The following is a 21,567-nucleotide window of genomic DNA, read 5'->3' as shown; positions in this document are numbered from 1 at the left end:
GCGCGCCCGCCCGCGGCGCCGGCGGAGCGAACATGGCCCAGGTTGCGCGGGCGCTGTGGCCGGTCCCGCACGCTCTGGCCTGGAGGCTGGGCGGTCGCCTCCAGTCGGCACTCCCCGCGCAGAGCCGGGCCGGCTTCGCAGGAGCGGCAGGAGGCCCGGGTCCCGCTGCTACCGCCCGCAAGGGGAGCCCGCGGCTGCTGGGGGCGGCGGCGCTGGCCCTGGGGGGCGTCCTGGGGCTGTACCACACCGCGCGGTGGCACCTGCGCGCCCAGGACCTCCGCGCCCAGGACCTCCGCGCAGAGCGCTCTGCCGCGCAGGTAAGCCCGGGCCGGATCGAGCCGCGCGGGTGGGGGTGCTGGGGGGCAGCAACGAACTTCGGGACTTCTGGCGGGGTCAGGTATCGCCTCCTCCGTCCGTTCGTGACCTTGGGCGACTGACTTGGTTTTAAGTCTCTGAGCCCTTAGCGTCCTCATCTGTGAAATGGGGTCGCTACTAATGCCTGCTAACTAGAATTGTTGTCTTTGCCCTAAAGTCGTTTTCTAACGTGTTTTTAGACTTTTTAACGGAAAGCTTTGGAGATCACAAGAAAGGGAAAGAAAGCTTGCGGAGTTTATTATTTCCCATACTTTGTTGGTCATTTGTCATTTGGAAAGTAATAAACGTTCCCTAAACCCTTCCACTGCCTTCAGATCCTAAAGCTGTGTATTTATTAGTGTTAGTGTGTTTAGGGAGCCGATGACCCTTAGATTCCAGGCCCCCGGAGACAGAGAGGGACAGGGAGGTGTCCCATAGCCGAGTGGTGGCCCAGCTGCCCTCGCAGTGCTCCATACACATCACCAACACAGCCTTTCTCTGCTGTGACACCCACCATCCGTCCAGAGATGCCCCTTTTCTGGACCCAGGGGAGCAGGATGGTGGGAGGGGAGTGGCCTTCTCTGTATCTCTCTGCCCACCCCCATTGGCCAGCTGCGGCTTCCCATCTGAATGGTGAGGAAGGTGGACTGCCGCTGTGGCTTTCCAACATGAATATGCAGCGGCAAAAGTTCACCGGGGGCTGCGGAACATGCAGATCCAGGGCCGAAGCCCAGCTACAACCCTCCCCACTTGGAGATCTGAGCTAGACCCCACTCTGACAAGTGCTGGGCTCCGCCCCCTCACCCAGAGTCCCTTGGGCGGAGGGAGTGGCGGTGGGCACTCCAAGTTGAAACAATTGCTCTGCATCTCGGGTGGCACACCTGGGGATGTCTGATGTCCCCTTGGGATAGGAGGGAGAGGAGAGGTATCTAATGTTGAACAGAGACCGGAAGATGCTTCCTCCCCATACTTCCTACCTGGGGGGCGGGGCGCTGGATGGGCGCTTGAGGCTGGACTGCCCACTGCACGAGGCTGCTCCCCACCTCCCTGTGCCTCCCTTTCTCTCTGCCACCTACCCCCGTTCCTCCTGATGTTCCCTAGAAGTCATCCTAGAAGAATCCCTTGGGAAAAGTTTGCTTGGGAGTGGGGCCTGGGCGCCAGGCTTCAGAAGCCCCTCCTCCCTCTGCTCCCCACCCAGCTCTCCCTGTCCAGCCGCCTGCAGCTGACCCTGTACCAGTACAAAACGTGTCCCTTCTGCAGCAAGGTCCGCGCCTTCCTCGACTTCCATGCCCTGCCCTACCAGGTGGTGGAAGTGAACCCCGTGCGCAGGGCCGAGATCAAGTTCTCCTCCTACAGGAAGGTGCCCATCCTGCTGGCCCAGGAAGGAGAGAGCTTGGTGAGCCTCAGGGAGCGACCCCCCATGTCCTGGGTTTTCCTGGAGTACCCCCGAGTTAGGCCCTGCTGTGCAGCTCTGGAAAAATGTGGGGTCTTTGGACCTTGCTGAGGATTATGAACCAGCTGGGCCAAAGGAGGCAGAGCATCACAGAACTCAACAGTGAGCTCTGAACTCAGGGTGGTCTGGGCTCAGGGTGGGGCTTTGTCACTCCCTGGTTGTGTGACTAAGGGCCACTTAGTCTCTCTGGGCTTGCTTGTTCATTAATCAAAGGAGGACGATACTCTTGGGTGGTAGGAAATGGTTGGCACAGTGCTTGGCTCCTAGCTTGTAGCTTCTAGAGTCCACCCTGCCCCCCACTGGCTGGGAGGCTGGACAGGCGAGTGGGGAGGTCCAAGATGTTAGGTCCTCCCCATACCCTCCTTCCCTTCAGTCACACTTGGGCCTCCCTTACCTAGGATGGGCCTCCCTGAGGATGGGGACTAGGTCCTTGGGGAGGAGAAAGCTCAGAGTGGACATCAGTTTGGGGGACGAACCCCCAGGGATGGATATAAACAATGCCAAGCTTCCCCCCCCGACCAGTTTCTTTGAATGCCTGGGGTTTGTTTTAAGAGGACCTGGTAACCCTGCTGGTGGCCAGACAACCCCTACCCACGCCCCCAATTTAAACCAACCTCTCGTTCTTCAGCAACAACTGAACGATTCCTCGGTCATCATCAGCGCTCTCAAGACCTATCTGGTGTCGGGGTAAGGAGCCCCTCTGAGGCCCAGTCTGGGGTCACATTTCATCCCTTTCATCTCCAGGGAGGCCTCACCTGGGTTCCTACAGGGGCGCAGGGTAGGGCTGCTGCCCGGGTTTCCAGAATGAGCCATGGGCTTTTTACTCTGAGATACCCCCTTCTTTTCCTCTGCACGTCTCCCTCCACCAGGGAAGTGCTTCTGGTGTTTGCCCCAAGTCCCTCTTGCTGCAGGACCTCCTGTGGCACCCACGAGAGGGTGGAAAGTTTTGCGGGTTGGTGCCGGTTCCATCCCGGAGCTGGGTCAGGCTGGGGTAGATACTCACCCTGAGGAGGTCACGGCTCAGCCCCCGCGGAGGAAGAACTACTTGGGATGAGACTCTGGATGTCGTCTCCCAAAGGCAGCCCCTGGAAGACATCATCACCTACTATCCACCCATGAAGGCCGTGAACGACCAGGGCAAGGAGGTGACCGAATTCTGCAACAAGTATTGGCTCATGCTAGATGAGAAGGAGGCCCAGCGAATGTATGGTGGGAAGGAGGCGAGGACGTAAGTGAGGCCGGCACAGGTCCCAGGAGGTGGCAAGGGCGGGGCCTTCCCAGAGGGGACAGGCTGAGCGAGACACTGTAAGGGGGGAGCACTGTGGGAGACCAGGAGGGCTGGGGCCACGGCCAGGGCTGAGTCTCCTTAAGGACCTCCTGCTCAGGCCTCAGCTTCCCATCCGCACGCTGCGCGATCTAGACAGTGTACCTGCTCCCGCGCCTCCCAGGCCCCAGGCTTCCTAAAAGCCCACCTGGCCTGCCCTCTGTCCCCACTTTGTCCACAGGGAGGAGATGAAGTGGCGGCAGTGGGCAGATGACTGGCTGGTGCACCTGATCTCCCCCAACGTGTACCGCACTCCTGCTGAGGCCCTGGCTTCCTTCGACTACATTGTCAGGGAGGGCAAGTTCGGGACAGTGGAGGGTGCCGTGGCCAAGTACATGGGTGCAGCTGCCATGTACCTCATCAGCAAGAGGCTTAAGAGCAGGTGATGATGGTGTGTGTGTGTGTGTGTGTGTGTGTGTGTGTGTGTGTGGCCTGCTGTCTCTCAGTCCCTAGTATAAACCGAGTCAGGACTCGAACTCAGAACTTCCAGTTGCCTCCACCACCCCAGGGGAAGCAGGACTGGCCTCAGAGTCCAGAGCTGGGTGCCTGCCTTCTGCCTTCTTCTGTTTCCTTCTCTGTGGCCGGGTCTCTTTCCTCCTGTGCCCACGGCCTCCCTGTCTGGGACAGATGATGACTGATTTTTGCAGGGGTGATGCCCCTCAGGGGAGCAGCCCTGCCCCCCCCCTCCCCGCGAGCCTTGCTGCTGTCCCAACCTGGGCTGAGGTTTGGAATTCCCCTAATGGACTTCCCCTTTCCCCACCCAGGCACCACCTCCAGGATGACGTTCGTGAGGACCTCTATGAGGCTGCCAACAAGTGGGTGGCAGCCGTGGGCAAAGACCGGCCCTTCATGGGGGGCCAGCAGCCAAATCTGGCTGATCTGGTGAGTGTGGTGGTGGCAGGGGGTGCCCGGACCTGAGGGGCCTGTCTGGGCAGAGAAAGCCCGGATGTAGGCAATACCTCCATCTCAACAGCTCTCCCACTCCGGAGGCACCTGGCTCCCTGCAAGGAACTGTCTTGATTTACATAACTGACAGGTTCAGAGGAGGGGTTGGCTTCAGGCCCAGCTTGATCAAGGGGCCCAAATGGTATTAGGTCTCAGCCTCTCCTGTTTCATCTCAACCCCTTGGGGTTGGCTTTAGCTTGAGGCAGGCCTGGGTCCAGCGCTCTAAGCTTGCACCCAGCAAAAGTCCCGGGACGGTGTCTTGTTGGTTTGGCTTCAATGCCAAGCCTTGAAGCCGTCCTTCAAGCCAAGGTGGAATATGTTGATTTCCAGGTCCGGGTCTTAGAGCTGGGGGGCGGGGGGGGGGTCCCCTCTCCTCAGCACATTTTCCCAAAGGAATCTCTGGAGGTGAGGGTTCTTGCCCAGATGTGGAGTGTGGGTGAAGGGCAGGCAAAACCTATAGAAATCCCACACACTTCACTCAAAGCCCCAAGTGCAAAATTGGCTGTTTAGTGAGCGCTTTCAGAGAGGAGAGGTGACGGGCCCCAGGGCACACAACTGGTGGAGGACAGGGCAGGTCTGGACACCCCCTCTGTACCCACCACCAGGCAGTATACGGCGTGCTGCGCGTGATGGAGGGCCTGGAGGCTTTTGACGACCTGATGCGTCACACCCACATCCAGCCCTGGTACCTGCGGGTAGAGAAAGCCATTGCTGAGGTCCCCCAGTGACCTGAGTGTCCCAGGAGGGGTGCGAGACAGCGGAAGACACCAGCTGCCAGGACCAGGACCATGGGGTCAGCACCTGGTGATGCTGTGCGCTGGGGGACAGGATCGTTCTGCATCTTGCCCCCCCCACCCTCCCAGCCCCAACGTTCTAGCATTGGACACCTGCTGAGGCCGTGGGACGCTGGGGGACAAAACCCAGGTTTGATTTCTGTTCGTAGTCCCCCTGAGGGGCACCCCAGCCCCAAGGAGCCAGCCCACCCCTGCCTCCCGTCCTGGGCCTCCCTACTTTCAGCCATTCTCGGGGGCTCTCAGTGGCTGCTGTGTCCACACCTTGTGGGTGGGGATTGGGTCGGGCTCCTGCCCTGGACGGGAGAAGTGGGAATAGTCCGGTTCAGAGAGGATTTCATCCCTGGCTCCTCTTGGCTCCTGCCCTTCCCAAGTGCCCCCGAGACTCTGTGTCATGTTGGCAATAAAGAAGAGGTTTGCGGCTGTCGTGGAGATCTGTGGCGAAATGCTGCGTGGGAGGCTTCAGAAGGAGGCCGTGTCCAGCCCTGGGGGTAACTGCTACCTGTCCAGTGCCTTCTAGGTGTCAGGCCTGGAGTGAAGGACTTAGCAGGCTTTGTGTCATATAAACCCTGGCACGCCACCACAGGATAAGCAGCAGGGAGGCTTGAAGTGTCCCAGGGCACGGGTCCAGCTCTGCCCCTCGCTGACTGTGGGACTTGGGGCAGTGGCGCCCCTCCCTGAGCCTCAGTGTCCTCATCTGTCGAGTGAGCATAATGATAGTCTCCACCTCGAGGGGAGGTGGTGAGGGTTTGATGGGGAGGTGCAGGTCAAGTGTGGAGAAGGACACCGGGCTCAGAGCAGGGGCTGGACGGATCTCATCCTGCTCTACACATCAGGAGAGAAGGTTCCAAGAACACTGTCCTTTTCAGGGCCCTCTGAGGCAGGTGGGCACCCATGCTTAAGTCCCAGGCCTGCGACTTTACAGGTAGAGGACTCTGGAACAAGGGGTCTAGAGGGAGAAGCCAGCTCTAGGAGCAATGGTCGGGGATGGGGGAGGAGGTGGTAAATGAGTGGTGCCCCCTTCTGAGCAGAGCACCCTGGTCGGGGGTCCCCATTCCCCTGGTTTCAGCAAATGAAGAGCACAGTGGCCTCCCCAGGCCAGACAGGTGGCTAGTGGGCAGAACTCTACTCCCTGGGCTCTCCCTGCGGGGGCAACTGGGCAAACCCTTCCCCCAGACCCCCTCAGGAGAGTTTTAAAATTTTATTTTCTTTATTAATTTTTTTTTTTAAACGTAAAAATAATTTGGGGCACGTGGGTGGCTCAGTCAGTTGAGCGTCCAGCTTCGGCTCAGGTCATGATCTCACTGTTCGTGAGTTCGAGCCCCGCATCGGGCTCTGTGCTGACAGCTCGGAGCCTGGAGCCTGCTTCCGATTCTGTGTGTGTGTGTGTGTGTCTCTCTCTCTGCCCCTCCCCCACTTGCAATCTGTTTCTCTCTCTCTCTCTCTCTCAAAAATAAACATTTAAAAAAACATAAAAAGAATTCATGTGCCTTGTGATGGCAGACGTTGAAATAAGAGGCCTGAGGAGCATTCTGGAGGCAAAACAGCCTAACATTTGGAAGCAGTGGCCTCAGTCTCTCCTGCAGAGCTGGTCTGCTACCTGCTTGTTCTCATTCCCATCACAGGCTTCTGTCCTTGTCAGCACATGTGACGCTGGCGCCAGGCCCCAGCTACCAGCTACCTTCTCCCTGTTTTCACAGATTCAGATATTTTCTTCTGTCTCTGCATTTCACAGAGGAGGATATGGTTGTGGCAGAACCGTGTGCTGGGGACAGGGACCTGGCTGGGGGCTTTTTCCCTGGGGCCGCTGCAGGCCGAAAGGCACCCACCGGCACCCTCCACACCCTCCTCCACTGACTGGTCACCTTGATGAAAAGGCCAAGGACGATAGTAGCTAGACCTGTTCCCTGCGACTGAGGCTGGGGAATGGCCAGTCAACCCAAGGCCACCGTGGGACACCAACTGAGCGTGCTTCTTCCCTTGAGTATCCTCCACCGCAGGTGACAACCCTGCCTCAGTTTTCCCAAATGCTCCTTGGCCAGCCCCTGGGTATATTTTCCCATAACCACCAGAGGGCAGTAGAGGATGCGAAACAGGGCCTCATGCTGCCACCTCGTGACCAGCTTCAGAATCGCATCTCTTGTCTGGCTGGTCTTTGTTATCCAGCGACTCTTGGCTCATCTATGAAATGCGTTGAGCAGGTAAGGGTCCGAAAATGGGCAGGCAGGAAAAGCCACACCTCTCGGAGGAAAGGGCCCCAAGCCAAGAACCTCTGCCCCATTTTGGTCAGGCTCAGATCAGGGCAGATGCCCTGTGGCCTTGATGACAGCAGAAGGCCTGAGGTGGGAACCTTGTCACTACCTGCTGTGACCTTGGACAAGCCCTCGGAGGTCAGTTAACCTTCGTGGGGTTGATGTGGTTGGAGATGGGAGCACTACACAGAGTCAGCGTGCACAGTTGACATGTGATGGGCGTTTTATGCAGCTGGTGGGGTCTGCTGGCCTCAGAACACTCTCTGTTCCCAACCGGGCTTTTAGGTCAAGAGCTCCAGGAAATAAGAAGAGTCGTGAGAACAGCGAGATCCTTCTGCCCTGGGAGTCAGGGAGGTCTCTGGGGAGGACAAGCCACAGCTGGGGCTTCAAGAGTCAGGAGGATTCCGGTTTGCTTTTTTTGTTTGTTAGACTGTTAAATTTTAAAATTTCACTTTGATTATGCAAATGATGAATGTTTATTGTACATAAATAGAACTTTCAGATAAGCAAAAAGTTGATACCAATTATTCATGGTCCCACCAACCTAGAGATACAAGCACTCAAAATTTTTTTGGAGTACAGCCTTCTAGATTATTTTTTATGTAGCCCACATATAGTGCATATGTGTGTGTGTGTGTGTGTCACACACACAGATAGGTATAGATAAAATTTATATTTTATAAATAAATATCAGCTAAATGGGGCCTATTTTATGGCAAGGATTGTTTTGAGCACTTTACATACTTTACCCCATTTAAGCTTTGCTACCCCACGTTACAAATGAGGAAACTGAGCCATCAGAGAGGTTAGGTGACTGGCCCAGTGTCACACAGAGCTAGTGGGTGGCAGAGGTGGGATCTGAACCCAGGTCTGGCTCCAGAATCTGTAATCTTTTTAGGTACGTATGAATGCATATCTGTCCGTCTGTATGTATTTTAATGTTTATTTATTTTTTGAGAGAGAGAGAGACAGAGACAGAGTGTAAGCCAGGGAGGGGCACAGAGAGAGGGAGACACAGAATCCGAAGCAGGCCTCAGGTTCCGAGCTGTCAGCACAGAGCCCGACAGGGGGCTTAAACCCATGGACCATGAGATCATGACCTGAGGCGAAGTTGGACACTTAACCAACTGAGCCACCTAGATGCCCCTCCTTTTTTTTTTTAAGTTTATTTATTTTGAGGGGGAGAGAGCAAGTGTGAACAGGGGAGGAGCAGAGGGAGTGGGAGAGAGCATCCCAAGCAGGCTCCTCACTGCCAGTGCAGAGCTGCATGTGGGGCTTGAACTCATGAACTATGAGATCATGACCTGAGCCGAAACCTAGTCAGACACTTCACTGACAGAGCCACCCAAGTGCCTCCCCCGAATCTGCGATTTTTTTTTTTTTTTTTTTTTTAAGAGAGAGAGGGCCCAAGTGAGCAAGGGGCAGAGAGAGAAGGAGAATCCCATGAGGGGCAGAGGGAGAGAGAAGCGAGGCTCACCTGAAGTGGGGATTGTGCACACCCAATGGGGAATCAGACTCACAAACCGTGAGATCATGACCTGAGCCAGTCAGATGCTTAACCAACTGAGCCACCCAGGCGCCCCAGAATCTGTGATCTTAACACAGTGCCATTCAGATCGTGAACATATTCCGGATCAGTAATTGCTCTACAAGTCTGATGGCTGTGTAGTCCTCCACGGTAGCCACCTTCCGTGGGATGACTGTTCCCTAATTTACTTCACCAGTCAAACGGGAAGGATTTTGAGGGCTGAGGGCAGAAGGGTGTAACGGGGAACAGGGTTTGCAGTGGGGGAGTGGCGTGGTGGATTGAGTAATGGCCCCCAAATGTGTCCAGGTCTTTGTCCCGGGAACCTGTGGCTGTTACCTCGTTGTGCTCAGGGGAATTTGTAGATGTGATTAAATTAGTGATTTTGAGATGAAGGGATTTTCCTGGATGGGGGTCTCAGGATTCGGCCCTAAAGGTAACAGGATCACAAATGTCCTTGTAAGAGGGAGGTGTGACTCCAGAAGAGAGGAGAAGGAAGCAGAGGCCAGCGGGGGCGGGGGGACATTCAAGAAAGCTCGACCAGCCAAGGGATGCTGAAGCCTCCAGAACCGGAAGGAGCCAAGAGGCGGACTCTCCTCGGGAGCCTCCAGAAGGAAGCAGCCCTGCGGGCACCTTGATTGCAGCGCAGTGAAATAGAGATCGGACTTCCAAGCCTCTAGAACCGTGAGAGAACAGATGAGATGAATCTGTCATAAGACACCACGCTTGTGGCACTTTGTAACAGCAGCTATGGGATACTAATACATAGGATAGAAGCCAGTGTGGCCTGGGAAGAGAATCGGCTACTGGGAGGAGCCTAGTGACCTCGGGCAAGTCCCTTGTCCCGTCAACTCTGTGAACTGAGAGGTGGGGCTGGGCTGTGTGGTGCGGAGGGGGCGGAGCCACTGAGGGGTGGAGCCAGCCCCCTCGGTCTTCAGCATCTACATCTGCTGTGGGGAGATAACAGGTCGTGTTGATGGGCAAATGGTCAAAAGAGATGGCTCCTGGGTGGCCGCCCCAGCCAGCTTCGGTTCCAGGAAGCTCCGAGCAGGAGGCCCAGCTCAGTCTTGCCCCCCTGGGGAAACTGCGACAGGCCTCTGGCCCTCCCCCGGCCTCAATTTCCTCATTCTTCGTTCTCACCTGGCCTAGCCCATTGTGTCCCTCCTGCTGGCCCTTCCTAGCCAGCCCTGGCCAGCCAGTGTGACCAGACCTGGCTGGTCTGCTCTGGCCTCCTCATCAGCCCTGGAGGGCAGGGACCAAGGTTCACACCTGGGCAGCTGGGCCCAGCACACAGGTGCTCCCCTCTGCCTTCCCCTACATTCCAACCTGCTCAGACCAGTGAGATCTGGATGGGGGGCGGCCCGGCCAGGAGCCAAGGTTGAGAACATGGCTTCAGAGTGAATGAGCTGGTTTGAATCTCACTTCAACATATACTTACCCTTTGTATGAACCCGGACAAGTTCCTTCTCACTCTAAGCCGTCAGGAAGGTTCTGTGTCCATCTTGCTTGTGAGGAAACTGAGATTCAGGGAGGCATGAGATTTGCCCAAGATCATATTGCCAGGTGCTAGGATTTAAGCACAGGCTTGCCCAACGAGTTCCAGATTCTCTGTGGCCTCCAGGCTCAGGAGAATAACCAGGGACCGGGTGCCACCTGTCTGGAGTCGAGACAGAGTGCTCCTGGGTGGAAATCCCCACGGGTGGGTCGCAGCATGGTCCCTGTCCCATGGGCCTCCTGGCGGGCAGCCTCAGCAGAGCCCAGGGGTCAGCTACTCACAGTGAGGCCTTGGGCAAGTCATTTTTCCTCCAGCCTTAGTTCCCTCATCTGTAGAATGGGGCCATGGTGGCAGAAACACCTCCTAAAACCACTGAGGGCTAAGTCCTGTGTGTGCAGTGCTCCAGCTGGTACCCTCAGGATTAGAGATGGAAGGGTCTATCTAGCCTCAGGAGGGAGACGGGTAGAGGAATCACCAGGCCCTGCAGCACAAATTGCAACCCCCACCCCACCCCCAGGTTGGGTTTCTTCAGATGCCAGAGACCCCAGGCCTGCACGAGCCTCCCAACACTGGAGGCTGGAATGACAAGCGTTGAGGGGGTTACTTACTGTGTGTTTGGCTGGGGAAAGGGAGCTGTTTTTTAAGGACCAGTCTTGTCTTTTCCTAATCTCATTTCAACTTCTTTTTGTTATTATTTTTTAATGTTTTTTTATTTATATATGAAATTTATTGTCAAATTGGTTTCCATACAACACCCAATGCTCATCCCAAAAGGTGCCCTCCTCAATACCCATCACCCACCCTGTCCTCCCTCCCACCCCCCATCAACCCTTAGTTTGTTCTCAGTTCTCAACAGTCTCTTATGCTTTGGCTCTCTCCCACTCTAACCTTTTTTTTTTTTTCCTTCCCCTCCCCCATGGGTTCCTGTTAAGTTTCTCAGGATCCACATAAGAGTGAAACCATATGGTATCTGTCTTTCTCTGTATGGCTTATTTCACTTAGCATCACACTCTCCAGTTCCATCCACGTTGCTACAAAAGGCCATATTTCATTTTTTCTCATTGCCACGTAGTATTCCATTGTGTATATAAACCACAATTTCTTTATCCATTCATCAGTTGATGGACATTTAGGCTCTTTCCATAATTTGGCTATTGTTGAGAGTGCTGCTATGAACATTGGGGTACAAGTGCCCCTATGCATCAGTACTCCTGTGTCCCTTGGATAAATTCCTAGCAGTGCTATTGCTGGGTCATAGGGTAGGTCTATTTTTAATTTTCTGAGGAACCTCCACACTGCTTTCCAGAGCGGCTGCACCAATTTGCATTCCCACCAACAGTGCAAGAGGGTTCCCGTTTCTCCACATCCTCTCCAGCATTAATGTTTATTTTTAAGAGAGAGAGTGAGAGGGAGAGAGAGAAAAGGAGACACAGACTCCGAAGCAGGCTCCAGGCTCCAAGCTGTCAGCACAGAACCCGACACAGGGTTCAAACTCAACAACCATGAGATCATGACCTGAGCCAAAGTTGGACGCTTAACTGACTGAGCCGCCCAGGTACCCCTAATTTCAACTTCCTTTTTAAAAGAATTATCATTGGGGCACCTGAGTGGCTCAGTCGGTTAAGCATCCAACTCTTGGTTTCAGCTCAGGTCATGATCTCACGGTTCATGAGTTGGAGCCCCAAATTGGGCTCTGCATTGACAGTGCGGAGCCTGCTTGGGATTCTCTCTCTGCCCCTTGCTTGCTCTCTCTCTCTCTCTCTCTCCTCAAGTAAATAAATAAATAAATATTTAAAACGATTATCATTGAGGGGCACCTGGGTGGCTTAGTCAGGTTAGCATCTGACTTGATTTTGGCTCAGGTCATGATCCCAGGGTCATTGGGATCAAGGCCTGAATCAGGCTCTGAGCTGAGCCCAGAACCTGCTTGAGATTCTCTCTCCCTCTCTGGCCCTCCCCCTGCTAGTGCACATACACCCACTCTCAAAAAATTTTTTAAATGAGTATTTTTAAAATTTGAGTATAGTTGGCACAATGTTAAATTTCATCCCAATTTTATTTTTATAGTTGATGTCTCACATTTAAAAAAAATTTTTTTTAACGTTTATTATTTTGGGGACAGAGAGAGACAGAGCATGAACGGGGGAGGGGCAGAGAGAGAGGGAGACACAGAATCGGAAACAGGCTCCAGGCTCTGAGCCATCAGCCCAGAGCCTGACGCGGGGCTCGAACTCACGGAGCGCGAAATCGTGACCTGGCTGAAGTCGGACGCTTAACCGACTGCGCAACCCAGGCGCCCCTCTCACATTTTTTAAAACAATTTGCTTTCTTTTTTTTTAGAGAGAGAGGGCACCAATGAGCAAGGGTGGAGAGAGAGAATCCCAAGGGAGGCAGAGAGAGAGAGAGAGAGAGAGAGAGAGAGAGAGAGAGAGAGAGAGAGAGAAGCAGGGCTCGTGTTCACCCGAAAGCGGGACTCAAGCTCACGGACGGTGAGATCATGACCCGAGCCGAAGTCAGATGCTGAAGCAACTGAACCACCCAGGCGCCCAAGATTTGATTCTTAAGTAATCTCTACACCCAGCCTGGGGCTCAAACCCACAACCCTGAGCTCCAGAATCGCACACTCCATTGACTGAGCCAGCCAGGCCCGCCCCCCTGTCCCTTTCCAGCTTTCTAACAGCCCTTCCAGGCAAGTCTTAATTCTTTTTATCTAACGGACAGACAGGCTCAGACAGGTGCTGTGACTCTCCCAAGGCCAACCTGGGCCACGCTGGGGCAGGGATTTCCACTGTCCCGCTGTCAACCCATGAAAAGTCAGACAGGCTTTCTATATTTGTTCCCTATTGCTGCTGTAACAAATTAGCACAGGCATAGTGACTTAACCAATATAAAAGTATTACCTTGCAGTTCTGGAGGTCAGAAGTCTGAAATGCGTCTCACTAGGCTAAAATCAAGCAGGGCCGTGTTCCTCCTGGAGACTCTTGGTGGCGAATCCATTCCTTGCCTCTTCCCACTCCCAGGGGCCACCCACATTCCTTGACTCGTGGCCTTGACAACGACCTTGGGCCGAGTCCTTCCTGTGCCGTCTCCCTGACTCTCCCTGATCCCCCATTGAAGGACCCGTGTGATTACATGGGGCCCACCTGGGTAATCCAGGATAATCTCTCTATTTTAAAGTCAGCTGATTAGCAACCTTGATTGCCCTGCCCGGTGCAATGTAACCTAATTCACAGGTTGTGGGAATTAGGACAGGGACCTCTTTGGGAGGGGGCATAATTCTGCCTACGGCACTCGGGAACATTTGGTTGGGAGAGCAGGTTCTGGGTGAGGGGACCCACTTGCCAAGGCCTACTGGTCAGGAAATGGTTTATGCCCGTTACCCTGGCAATGAACAGCTGAAGCAGGTACCATATTAGTTTCCCAGCTGCTAAAAAATCACCACAAACTTGGATGACCCCGAACAACAAAAATTCATTCTCTCATAGTTCAGGAGGCCCAGAGTTTGGGATCCAGCTGTTGGCAGGGCTGGGTCCTTCTGGACAGTCTGAGGGAGAAACTGCCTGCCACTCTCTTTGCCTTGGGTGGCCCCCTGCAATCCGTGGTATTTCTTGGCTTGTAGATGCATGCCCTGTGGTCACATGGCCTTTTACCTCTTTCTGGGCATGTCTGTCCAAATCCTCCTGTTCTATAAGGACACTACTCATTGGGCCTGGGGCTCACCATAATCCAGGTTTTGTTCTTTAATAAAAATTTTTTAATGTTTATTTTTGAGACAGAGACAGAGTGTGAGCGGGGGAGGGGCAGAGAGAGAGGGACACAGAATTCGAAGCAGACTCCAGGCTCTGAGCTGTCAGCACAGATCCCCCACACGGGGCTCGAACCCACCAACTGTGAGATCATGACCCGAGCCGAAGTCGGATGCTTAACGACTGAGCCACCCAGACGCCCCCACTGTAACCCACTTGATTACATCTGCAAAAGTCCTATTTCCAAATAAAGTGACATCCTGAGGTTCCCAGGGGACATGAATTTGGGGGGGATGCTATTCAACCCAGTACAAGTGGTATATACCAGTTTCAAAAATGGGCACACTTCCATGCCTCCCTACAGCCTCTGAATGCCACAGCCCCCTGATGGAGTCCCCAAGCTGCTTCATACTGTCCCCTGCTGCCCTGACATACCTGGGGCCATCAGGGACAGAGTGTGGATTGTTATTTAATGAAAACGGTACCCGGCGCGGTCTTAAGTGCTGGAGATAATGCTACAAACGCATTCCGTGCCCCAGAGGGCCTCACCCTCTCCCGGGGAGACAGGCAGAAAGCAAATCGAGAACATCAGGCAGGGCCCCACAACGTCTCTGTGTGCCAGCTGGGTGGGAATGAGCGGTGAGGCTGGGGAGGGGCACCCAGGGCAGTGGATGATGGCACTGCAGCACCTGGAGGGGCTTCAGGGGCAGGGAGTGACCAGCTCTGCCCGAGACTCAGAGGAGGCCTGAGGAAGAAACAACAGGCTCAGGGGGCTCTGGTGACCTGTGCAGAGCACCCCCAATCCCATTTTATTTTTTTTAATTTTTTTTTAACGTTTATTTATTTTTTGGGGACGGAGAGAGACAGAGCATGAACGGGGGAGGGGCAGAGAGAGAGGGAGACACAGAATCGGAAACAGGCTCCAGGCCCTGAGCCATCAGCCCAGAGCCCGACGCGGGGTTCGAACTCACGGACCGCGAGATCGTGACCTGGCTGAAGTCGGACGCCCAACCGACTGCGCCACCCAGGCGCCCCCCCAATCCCATTTTAAAGAGTGCCTCCGAGAAGCCCGGAGAGGGTAGCTTTCTCATTTCCTCTGATGAGAAAGGTGGATTCTTTCTCTGACATGCAGTTGCCCCCCCCAGCCCTCGAGCCCCTATCAGAAAAAAATCACATGGCTCTGTCATCAGCTTTGAAACAACTTTATTAGAAGGCTGTTTTAAAGGACAACTTCCAATTCTGTCTTAATTTGCTTTTTCACAAATTCCAGTTATCCCTAGATTTAGATAAAACAGTAATTTTTGCATTGATCTTTGCATCCTATTTGAATTGTCCTCACCAGGCCATTCTGGTGGAACAGAAGCGCGACCGTGAAGTCGCCAAGTTGACCAGCATTGCTGAGCAGGAGTGGTGGGGGGGGGAGGGGGGGCCTGGGGGGGAGGGAGCCCACTTCACAGGCGGGGGCGGGGAGCTGGCCGCCCTCTCCTGGAACCCCCACCCCAAACTCACAGTGATAGGCCCCTCGGCACCTAGTCAGTCTAAAGGCTGAAACAAGAGATCCTCCCAGCCCAAGAAATGATCTGGACTTCCACGCTCAATGGAGTGGAGATTTCTGCCACTCTTCCTGCCCCCGGTCAGACCCTCAGATCCTAAGGCTCTTCCTGGGTGCAAGCCCTGCTCCAACCTGCCAGGAGCCACCTCCCCATGACCAGGGCCCTCCTGCCCTGACCTTTCTTCTGTCGCCAGTTCCGAGGCATTTCTTTGGACAGACTTGACGACAGTGTGGCCAGCGGCGGGAAAGGTCACTCCCACGGCCCCTCCTTCCTCTCCCCACCCCACCTGGAGGGTGCTGGGAAGGTACAATCAACCATGAACATAAATATGAATACAAAATGAACTTGAAAATGACAGGCTATTAATTAAACAAATCTATAAAAATAGTTAGGACAGAACTCTGTTCAAATAAATATGAAATAAATAGGCTCCAAGCACTGTGACGCCCTGCATCGGTGGAATGTGAGGCTGGTCCCACTTTGCCCAGATTGGGATTGGACACGAATCCCCAGGGGGGCGTCAGAAACAGACTTTAATGCAGTCGGCCAGGCTTTCTACCCCCTTTGTCTTCCCTCTGGAAGCACAGAACTTGCACATTTGTCCAGTGTGCCCTTCGGAACAAAACCCTTTTTCCAACGATACACAATTAAGGCCTTTAAAAACCTTTTCCTTCTCTCCCCAGGACGCGCGGACCCCCGGCAGCGGCTCCCCTTCCCGCAGCTACATGACGCCTCACCGCTCTCACTCCAGAGCAGGGGACGGGGGTTGGTTCTGAGTTGGTGCCGGTCCTGACGGAGTCTGGGGCCAGCTCAGAGCACCAAGACACCCCGGCAGCAGGAGCAGAGGCTTTCTGCGTTGCGGGACCCAGCACGTGCCTTCCGTGAAGCCATGCACCAGGATGCCAGGCGGCCAATGGCGGGGCGTGGCCTTGCCCCCTGCATGCACACACACACCCAGGTGCCCGTCTGTCGGTGAGCTCAGAAGCCAACAGCAGGGCTCAGATGAGGGTGCGCACAAAAGCCAGACTCCTCCCTCTTCCCGGCACAACCTGGCCAGAGGTGACACTGTGGGCCGGGAAGCCAGGTGTGAGGTCCCCACGGACTGAGGCGAGAGGAGCAAGCAGTAACATGGGGAGTGGGCTGGTAGCCCTCCTCCTACCATATTAACACAGCAGCGAGGGAGGAAGGAAGGAAGGCGGGCGCAGGGTAGACGCCCAGCAGGCCAGGGGGCAAGGCCCGCGGCTGGTGGTCTGGCTGCAAGATGGAAGAACCAAGCCGGTTCCGAGCCCTGCTATCTCGGCAGGCACCGCAGGAAGCGTCCTGTCCCTGTGTGCGTGTGCCTGTGTCCTGCTACCCCCCCCACCGGAGCGGACGTGAGAGTCGACCAGGGTCAGCGGGACACAGCCGGTGAGCCTGCCAGGCCTTCCCCTACTCCCTTGCGGGCGCGCCCCAGGCTTTTCACAGCTTGGCTTCAGTCAGCTTAGTGTTGGCACATTCACAGAATGAGATGGCTAAACATCCCGGGGCTGCAGGCCCAGGATCCGTGAGTCTGCCGAGCGAGGCGGGGTCACACCCCCGTCCCATCACCGCGACTGCACGCCCAGGGTGATCTTCAGGTTCTCGTAAACCACGTAGCTGATGCTCACGGCTGGGATCACCTTCATGAAGTTGGGGGCCAGTCCCCGGTACAGGCCAAAGGCGCCCTCGGTCCGCAGGATCTGTCTGAAGAGGCTGCTCATGGTCACCTCCGGGGCGCCCTCGATGGAGGCTGTAGCGAGAGAGGCACCCATCAGAGGCTTGCCAGCTCCTCCCGAGAGCCTGACCTGCCCTGGGAGATGGGCCCCTGGGCACTGGCCCAGGACCAGCATTACCTTGGGCCTGCATCCGGGTCCTGACCAGGGCCAGTGGGTAGCTGGCCAGCTGACCACAGGTGCTGGACATGGTGCCACAGGCCAGGAGCACAAATACGCCAGGGTCGGCGCTGTTTACCGCATAGCGCTGCAGCCAGGCATTCTTGAGCGTCTGAAAGGGGAAGGGGAGCAGGGATGAGCCCAAGTGCCTCTGAGCCTCACAGAGACCTTGTGAGGCCACAAGAGACAGGGGCGCTGGGGGTGGGGACACAGTTATTGGATCCACACAGGAGGCACTTCCTTGTCACATGGGATCCTCGAGGCTACTGTAACCTGATTCGCTTGGCCTGCCTGCCCTTTGTTTCTGCCCTCACTGGGGGCTCCTGGATAAGACCGGGAGCAGGGATGACGCAGGGGCAGCAGCACCTTCCCTACACAGAGAGCCCGACTCCCGGGGTCTGAAGTCTTCCGGGGGCACAGTGGACCCCCACAGAGTTGTGCTCTGACCACCTGCCCACTGAATCCCTGAGGGCGTAGGACTTGGGGGCTGCAGTGTGACAGGAGACCCTTGCAATGACTTGATGACTCTGGGAGGAGACACTGGTGTTCCTTGTAGCAGTCATCCCCAGTGTCTTTCAGGAAGTGTGACAACAGATGGGGGGGTCCTGGCTACTAGGGGTTCCTCACCTCGTAGACGGCTAGGTCTATCCCAGCGTAGGGGATGATCCCCAGCATGTTGGGAACATAGCCTTTGTAGAAGGCGGCCATCCCTTCTCTGGCCAGGATCTTCCTGGCACAGTCCAGCATGCCCGAGTACTGGCCTGTCTTGCGCAGGGCCATCCGGGTCTTCAGAACCTGGAGAACCCAAAAGGAACGACGGGAGGGTGAGCATGGCCCCCTCCTCGCCCTCAACCCCACGCACACTGCTTGTTCTAAGAGGCTCTACCACAGACCAACGTGGCCCTCACCTCCATTGGATAGATGCTACTCTGCGCGATGGCCCCAGCCAAGGACCCTGCCACAAGTCTCTCGTGAATCCTCAGAGTCTCCTGGTCACTCCCCACAAGACGCTTGATCTAGAACAGAGAGCAAACGGACTGATGCACCCCAGAGATCAGCACACTGGCACCTGCCCCACCGTTCCTCCCAGAGCCAGTCAAGTTTAACCAAGACCCGGTGTCCCTGGCACCTGTGACACCGCCCCAAAATAGAAGGAACTGACCCACAGTGGAGCTGGCAGCAGGGTGGGGGCCGGACCCAGCCGCCTGCCCCGCCCTGCTGTCCCCAGTGACTGGCTCCAAGTTCCAGGGCATCAGCAGGGCAGGGACCTCAGCCCAGGGAAGCTGGGTCCTCACCTGTTCATAGGCCATGAATTTGATGGCCGACTCAGGGGCAATTTTGAGGACATTGATGCCGTTGCCCCGCCAGAGGGATTTGGCCCCACCTTCTCGAATCATCTGGGTGAACCCGCCCACAATGCACATGTTGTTGCTTCGGGAAGCGTGGACCTGAAGAGGGAAGGACAAGCGGTCAGAAAGAACCCTGCGGCCAGAGGGCTGCCATTGATGGACAAAGAGGCTCTATCACAGGCCAACACACCGAGGTCAGCGGGCAGCTCTCTGTTTCTCGGTTTTCAGAAGGGTAACGCAACACCGTGACAATCAAACACGGCTACCCCAGCTCCTCACTGTACACCCACTGTGTGCCAACATTGTGCTAAACACCTTCACAATGACTACCTTAAAACGTTTCTTGGGGCGCCTGGGTGGCTCAGTCGGCTAAGCGTCCGACTTCGGCTCAGGTCATGATCTCGCGGTTCGTGATTTCAAGCCCCGCGTCAGGCTCTGTGCTGACAGCTTGGAGCCTGGAGCCTGCTTTGGATTCTGTGTCTCCCCCTCTCTCTGCCCCTCCCCAGCTCATGCTTGCACTCTGTCTCTGTCAAAAATAAATAAACTTTAAAAAACAATTAAAAAAAAAAAGTTTCTTAAACTGAGCTTTTTCTTATCGCAAAATTTCAAACACATACAAAAATGCACAGAGATATCATGGGCTTTCGTGAGCCCATAATCAGCTTCGACAAGCATGAAACCACGGCCACTCTACATCTGCGTGCGCTCCCCACCCCCACCTGTTGGATCGCTTTAAGGCACATCCCAGGCACGATCATTCCACCCACGCACCGCTTTTCATCCCTACCTCGTTCCTGGGAATTCAGTTAAGAAACACAAATCGATGAGGCAATTTGCTGGAGCCCCTTGGTTTTTTTGTTTTTTTTTTTTTACAGAGGACCTGGACGTCCCGGCACTAAAGTGACTTGCCCAAAGTTCCACGGCTGTGAGGATGGGGGACCCCCTAAAGCTCTTCTCCCCCCACCATTCCACCTCCCAACTTGGGCACAAGAAGGGAATTCACATTTAACAAGCTTCAAACCAATGCAGGCTCAGGAGGGCAAGGGGGGGGGGCGGGGGAGGAAAGGATGGCACCTTTTCTGAGCAGGGCTCAGAAACACAAATGTCAGCACACAAGCAAGGGGACAAGCAGGTGACTGGCCATATTCAGGTGACACTGAAGTCCAACAGGGCGTCCTCGTGCAGGTCGATTTCACAACCCTGTCCCTGACACGGGCCTAGCTTATCTCTGCCCTGTGGACGTGGAGTCAGGCACCCGGCCAAGGTAAAGGTCTCCGGGCCAGGTGGGGGTCCACTTACTTCGACCCCGTGTGATGTCTATGCAAGATGCACCCAAGGAAACAGGTTCCTGTCACACCCGGTTCTCGGTGGCCTCACTTGCCCCCATCACGGCCCTGTAACGTGACCCCTGGCTTGCTTGACCCAGATAAAATGAGATAAACTATGTGCAAAAGGGCACCTAGATCTGGATCTTATGCTACCCTGTCTGAGCAGTAATTCCGATCTAATTTAATGGGTTAGAAAACCGTAAGCCAAACAGGGTTATACAAAGGAGGGGAAAACCAACCCGCTGAGGAACCAGGGGATAGAACCCAGGCAGTCTGAGGCCCGCTTCCCCACATACCTGCATAAGCACCTTGAGTCTGTCCAGGGGTGCCGTGCAAGTTCTGGACACGGCCCCTGCCCCGCCTCCAGCCACGAGGTGTCTCCACCACATCCCCGTCTGCCTCTCCTCCACTGTGAATTCGTCGGGGACCGTCAGATTCTCACCCACATCGAAGATCTGCGAGGAAGACCAACAAAGATAAAATAAGCAGGCTCCCGACTCTCGTGGCCAAGCTGCTGGCAGACAGCTAGGTCCATAACGTTCCACCGTCTAGAAGGGCCGAGCCCGAGGGGCCACACAGAGAGTGAGAATGCCAAGGGCCCAGGGTCGGAGACGGGTGTGCCCCTCCCCCTTCACCGTGTGAAGGTGGCACAGCTCCGATCCCTGTCGGAGCCGTGCAGAGGCCCAGGGATAGGATCTGAGAGCGCAGCTGGAAGAAAGCAGTTATAAAACCACTTGGACGGCTTTTCAGATACTGCCCCTGGCTCCTGTAAGAATGGCTTACAGAGGCATTTCAGCTGAGGATCACCAGACTGCCTGTACTGAAAGGGTCAAGTCAGGGGTAAAAATTCTTCTGAAACCCGATGTGTAACCAGATCACGCTGGCAGAACATTGTGCAAGGGCCTCAGCAAATATCAGAGGGGTTGCGATGCCTATGTAATGGCCTCTCTCCTGGGCGGCATCCTGCCGAGTCCGCACCAGCTCTGCTCTGACGCCTGGAGCAGGGCACCTAACTTCCCCCATTGAGAGCCAGGCGCGCCCTGAGGGCGAGGCCCTGACCTGGACACAGTGGGAGACAGATTGGAGGTGAACCCCAAGCGAAGGGGCTTGCAGGCGGGGCACCAACATGGCCACGACCAGGGAGGTGTGGGTCTTTCTGAACAGCGGCGCTGACAGGCGTGAAGGAACACTATGAACAGGACCGTGGGGATGTTTTCTTTTGACAGAGAGAAAGGACACAAAAAGTGGGGAGGGGGGGGAAGAAACTTAATGGCCCTGTATTTGTTCTCTGTACAGTGTCCCCCGCCGCCCAAGGCACACCCCGGCTTTGGGAGAATAAGCCGGATCGGGGAAGGGGTGTTTGGAGTGGACCCTGAAGAACAGGCGGTGTGTGGGGCAGGAGGGCACCCCTGGCAGAGGGAACCCATGTCTGGGGAACGGCTGCGTTGGCCGGTATGTGGGAACGGAGGGTGCACGTGGAGGGCTCTGGGGGGCCGCCGGCGGAGTGAGCAGGAGGCAAGCCAAAAACCCCGCCCTCACCCC

The 21,567-nt window shown here is 55.5% G+C and overlaps 2 protein-coding genes and 1 long non-coding RNA gene across 11 annotated transcripts in view; 1 reads left to right on the top strand and 2 right to left on the bottom strand.

Moving 5' to 3' along the window:
• PTGES2 (prostaglandin E synthase 2) lies at positions 1-5,299 on the top strand. 3 transcript variants are annotated; one of them, XM_040482446.1, is made up of 7 exons: positions 1-317; positions 1,553-1,750; positions 2,436-2,494; positions 2,886-3,035; positions 3,313-3,513; positions 3,896-4,013; positions 4,682-5,299. In XM_040482446.1, exons 1-7 carry the CDS (start codon positions 33-35, stop codon positions 4,802-4,804), a joined length of 1,134 nt encoding a protein of 377 aa, XP_040338380.1. In that variant the 5' UTR covers positions 1-32; the 3' UTR covers positions 4,805-5,299. The 3 variants fall into 3 exon arrangements, with proteins under 3 accessions (XP_040338380.1, XP_040338381.1, XP_040338382.1); XM_040482447.1 differs by having other exon boundaries at positions 3-317; positions 1,658-1,750; XM_040482448.1 differs by lacking the exon at positions 1,553-1,750 and having other exon boundaries at positions 3-317.
• Positions 5,300-8,717: 3,418 nt separating this feature from the next.
• LOC121035041 (uncharacterized) lies at positions 8,718-13,402 on the bottom strand. The gene is made up of 3 exons (XR_005792731.1): positions 13,040-13,402; positions 10,083-10,301; positions 8,718-9,320 (listed from the first exon to the last, which is right to left on the bottom strand). It is a non-coding gene; the product is annotated as an uncharacterized LOC121035041 (long non-coding RNA).
• A 1,669-nt stretch (positions 13,403-15,071) lies between these two features.
• Positions 15,072-21,567, bottom strand: part of SLC25A25 (solute carrier family 25 member 25) — a 35,037-nt gene continuing 28,541 nt past the window's right edge. For all 7 annotated transcript variants that reach the window (XM_040482438.1, XM_040482440.1, XM_040482441.1 and 4 more), the window contains 6 exons: positions 20,322-20,480; positions 18,644-18,796; positions 18,257-18,364; positions 17,976-18,143; positions 17,310-17,460; positions 15,072-17,206 (listed from right to left, as the gene is read on the bottom strand). In XM_040482438.1, the coding sequence (XP_040338372.1) occupies positions 17,022-17,206; positions 17,310-17,460; positions 17,976-18,143; positions 18,257-18,364; positions 18,644-18,796; positions 20,322-20,480 (924 nt within the window). In that variant the 3' untranslated portion in view covers positions 15,072-17,021. The remainder of the gene's footprint in view (positions 17,207-17,309; positions 17,461-17,975; positions 18,144-18,256; positions 18,365-18,643; positions 18,797-20,321; positions 20,481-21,567) is intronic.

The sequence above is a fragment of the Herpailurus yagouaroundi genome, unplaced genomic scaffold, assembly GCF_014898765.1.
Source record: "Herpailurus yagouaroundi ecotype Mexico unplaced genomic scaffold, PumYag 160, whole genome shotgun sequence".
Classification (NCBI taxonomy): Eukaryota; Metazoa; Chordata; class Mammalia; order Carnivora; family Felidae; genus Herpailurus; species Herpailurus yagouaroundi.
This window is presented reverse-complemented; position numbering and strand designations above follow the sequence as displayed.

Bases quoted from the DNA above. Each gene is read 5' to 3' on its own strand.
- PTGES2 (XM_040482446.1), top strand. From the start codon at position 33: ATGGCCCAGGTTGCGCGGGCGCTGTGGCCGGTCCCGCACGCTCTGGCC. The intron at 1,751-2,435 runs GTGAGCCTCAGG...CTCGTTCTTCAG, and splicing joins CCCAGGAAGGAGAGAGCTTG to CAACAACTGAACGATTCCTC. The intron at 3,514-3,895 runs GTGATGATGGTG...TTCCCCACCCAG, and splicing joins AGCAAGAGGCTTAAGAGCAG to GCACCACCTCCAGGATGACG.